General features: G+C 39.5%; 1 protein-coding gene and 1 long non-coding RNA gene across 2 annotated transcripts in view; one reads left to right on the top strand and one right to left on the bottom strand.

Annotated features, from left to right (window-relative positions):
- rabgap1l (RAB GTPase activating protein 1-like) overlaps window positions 1-2,208 on the bottom strand; it is a 121,299-nt gene that overhangs the window by 40,019 nt on the left and 79,072 nt on the right. Inside the window, 1 exon segment of the mRNA XM_032526143.1 lies at window positions 1,250-1,324. Coding sequence (XP_032382034.1) covers window positions 1,250-1,324 — 75 coding nt within the window.
- LOC116695732 (uncharacterized) overlaps window positions 1,129-2,208 on the top strand; it is a 12,919-nt gene continuing 11,839 nt past the window's right edge. Inside the window, exon 1 of the long non-coding RNA XR_004333543.1 lies at window positions 1,129-1,140. This is a non-coding gene — a long non-coding RNA (uncharacterized LOC116695732). The remainder of the gene's footprint in view (window positions 1,141-2,208) is intronic.

Raw genomic sequence — 2,208 nt, 5'->3', positions numbered from 1 at the left:
CACACACACACACACACACACACACACACACACACTCTCTGTGAGGTGATATTTAATCAGAGTGACAGTATGTGTTTGGGGCTGAATGGGCTTCTGCAGGTAAACCTGAAGCCCTATTAATATTCCTGACATCTCCTCTATAACCTCTCCCTGCTTTCTCTATAACCTGTCTGCCTTCTTCTCCTGTATAACCTCTCTTTCTTTTACTGTTGCTGTCCACTTTATCTCTCCCCTTCTCCTCTTCACCTTTAAAGCCTCCTCCTCCATAACTTTCTCTTGTTTTCCTCCTTCTCCTGCACTCTCATATCTGTTCCACTCCTGTGTTCTCTCCTCTGTACACCATGCTGTGTCATTACCAAACTCATACATAGCTTTCCTTCACAACTCTTCTACCATTTCTCCTCACCCCACCTCCTCCGTCTTCCTCCTCTTTAACCTCTGCTGCCCTTGTTATTTGGACCTTAACCAAACTTCCAACTCTACTTGGGCCTCCCGCCTCCATGTGTCTGCTCCTCTTGTCTCTCCTCCATCTGTCTTTTAACACCTTCCTCAAATACACGTTTCAGGTGTGTTTTACAAGTTGCAACACATTTTGAACAGACAAGAAACACTAAACAATGCTTAAATGTGTATGTGGACAAGTATCTACTGTAGAGAAGGAGTTCTTTAAGAAATATGTGTTTGTCAGTGACCTTAGAAATAAATTTGTGAGAGTGAAGGAGCGTCTTGTCCACTTCTTTCCTAACTTCCTTATTTCTTGCTGTTTTGGTCTTATGCTTTCAGCTTTACCTTCTTTTGCATTCATCACTCCCTCTATTTCTCCACATAATTCGGCTATGAAGTGTTTTCATTCCAGCAGCCAGCCAGAGATGTTCTGTCTGTCTTCCTCTCAGCCTACATTTACTCTCTCATATTGTCTCAGCTCTGCTTTATTACACCAACAGACTTGGTTTCATTAGAGCGGAGAAGTGTAGGTGTAGCTGCACAACTGCTGACATTTTTTTTCTTCTTTCTTTTAATAATTAGTTTGACTTCTGTCCTTAAACACAGTCTGTAACATCAAGGTAACATTCCAAGTGCTCCCAAGAGCTTTTATTTTAAAAGCATGTGGCAATGAAAAAGCACCAGAAGCAAGTTTTTGTGCTTTGTGTGTGTGTGTGTGCTGTATATATCTAGTCATCTATCTAGTGCATTTTCCTGATCATGAGAAGGCAGGCTTAGTGGATGGATAGATGAAAAGTTAACTCACGTGTAGCAGGAGAACAGCAGCGAGGAACGACTGACCCTGGCAATAACCAATTTCTTCATCATAGACAGAGTAGGCCTGCGAGAAAAAAAATAAAAAGAGAGTGGGGGAAAATTTGTTTGGTTATTCTATCATCAAGACATCAGTAGTCACTGACATTAATCAAGGTGTTTACGATGTATAAATTGATTTCTGTAATTTAAAAACCCTTCAATTTTCTCCCTATTTTCACTTCACATTAACATTAAAATTGACTTTTATAGGTTGAAGATATTTTACCCTCTTTGGGCCTAAAGGTAAATTTAGGTATGATTACTTTGTACTGTGCCTGAGTTTGATTGGGCCTGTATGGTAAATGAGCTAATTGGGAGGAGTATGAGAGATGTTTCCTTATTTTTCAGAGGACACAGGACCCACGGTTTCCCTGTTATAGTGCAGGTAAATTAAAAAAATCTGATTTCATCTGGTTGAAGGCTGAACTGAAAACTTTTTGGGTTTAAAATAATGTGATAAAGTTTCCTAATTGCTGGAACCACACAGACAGCCCACAAAAGTACACAATTTTTAAATGGCCTTGACGTTTCAGCCTAACTGTAACAAAGCTACTACTATGTCCTAACCATAGACTGTATAAAATAAGTCCCAAACTTTGTAAATTTTTAGGATATTAATAAACATAATAATTCCTGCACTTTAACTCTGGGAATCTTACATACATGGTATAACCACAATTAGCAGGTGCATGTTATCTTTTTGTATACCCATTATTATCCCAGCAAGGTAACCTGAATACTGTACTTGTATTCCACTCCTTGTCTTTAACAGTTACAAACATTCACACTGAGAGGCTGCACAGTTCAAACATAGTGTGACACAGTTATACCAGTCAATGAACAACTCCACTGGCTCAGCTAGGGGATTTAGTGTCTTGCACTTCAGTGTTAAGGGAAGGGAGAAGTGTT

This window comes from Etheostoma spectabile, chromosome 9 (genome assembly GCF_008692095.1).
Source record: "Etheostoma spectabile isolate EspeVRDwgs_2016 chromosome 9, UIUC_Espe_1.0, whole genome shotgun sequence".
NCBI lineage: Eukaryota > Metazoa > Chordata > Actinopteri > Perciformes > Percidae > Etheostoma > Etheostoma spectabile.
Note: the sequence above shows the minus strand (reverse complement) of the source record. Positions and strands in the feature narration are given on the sequence as shown.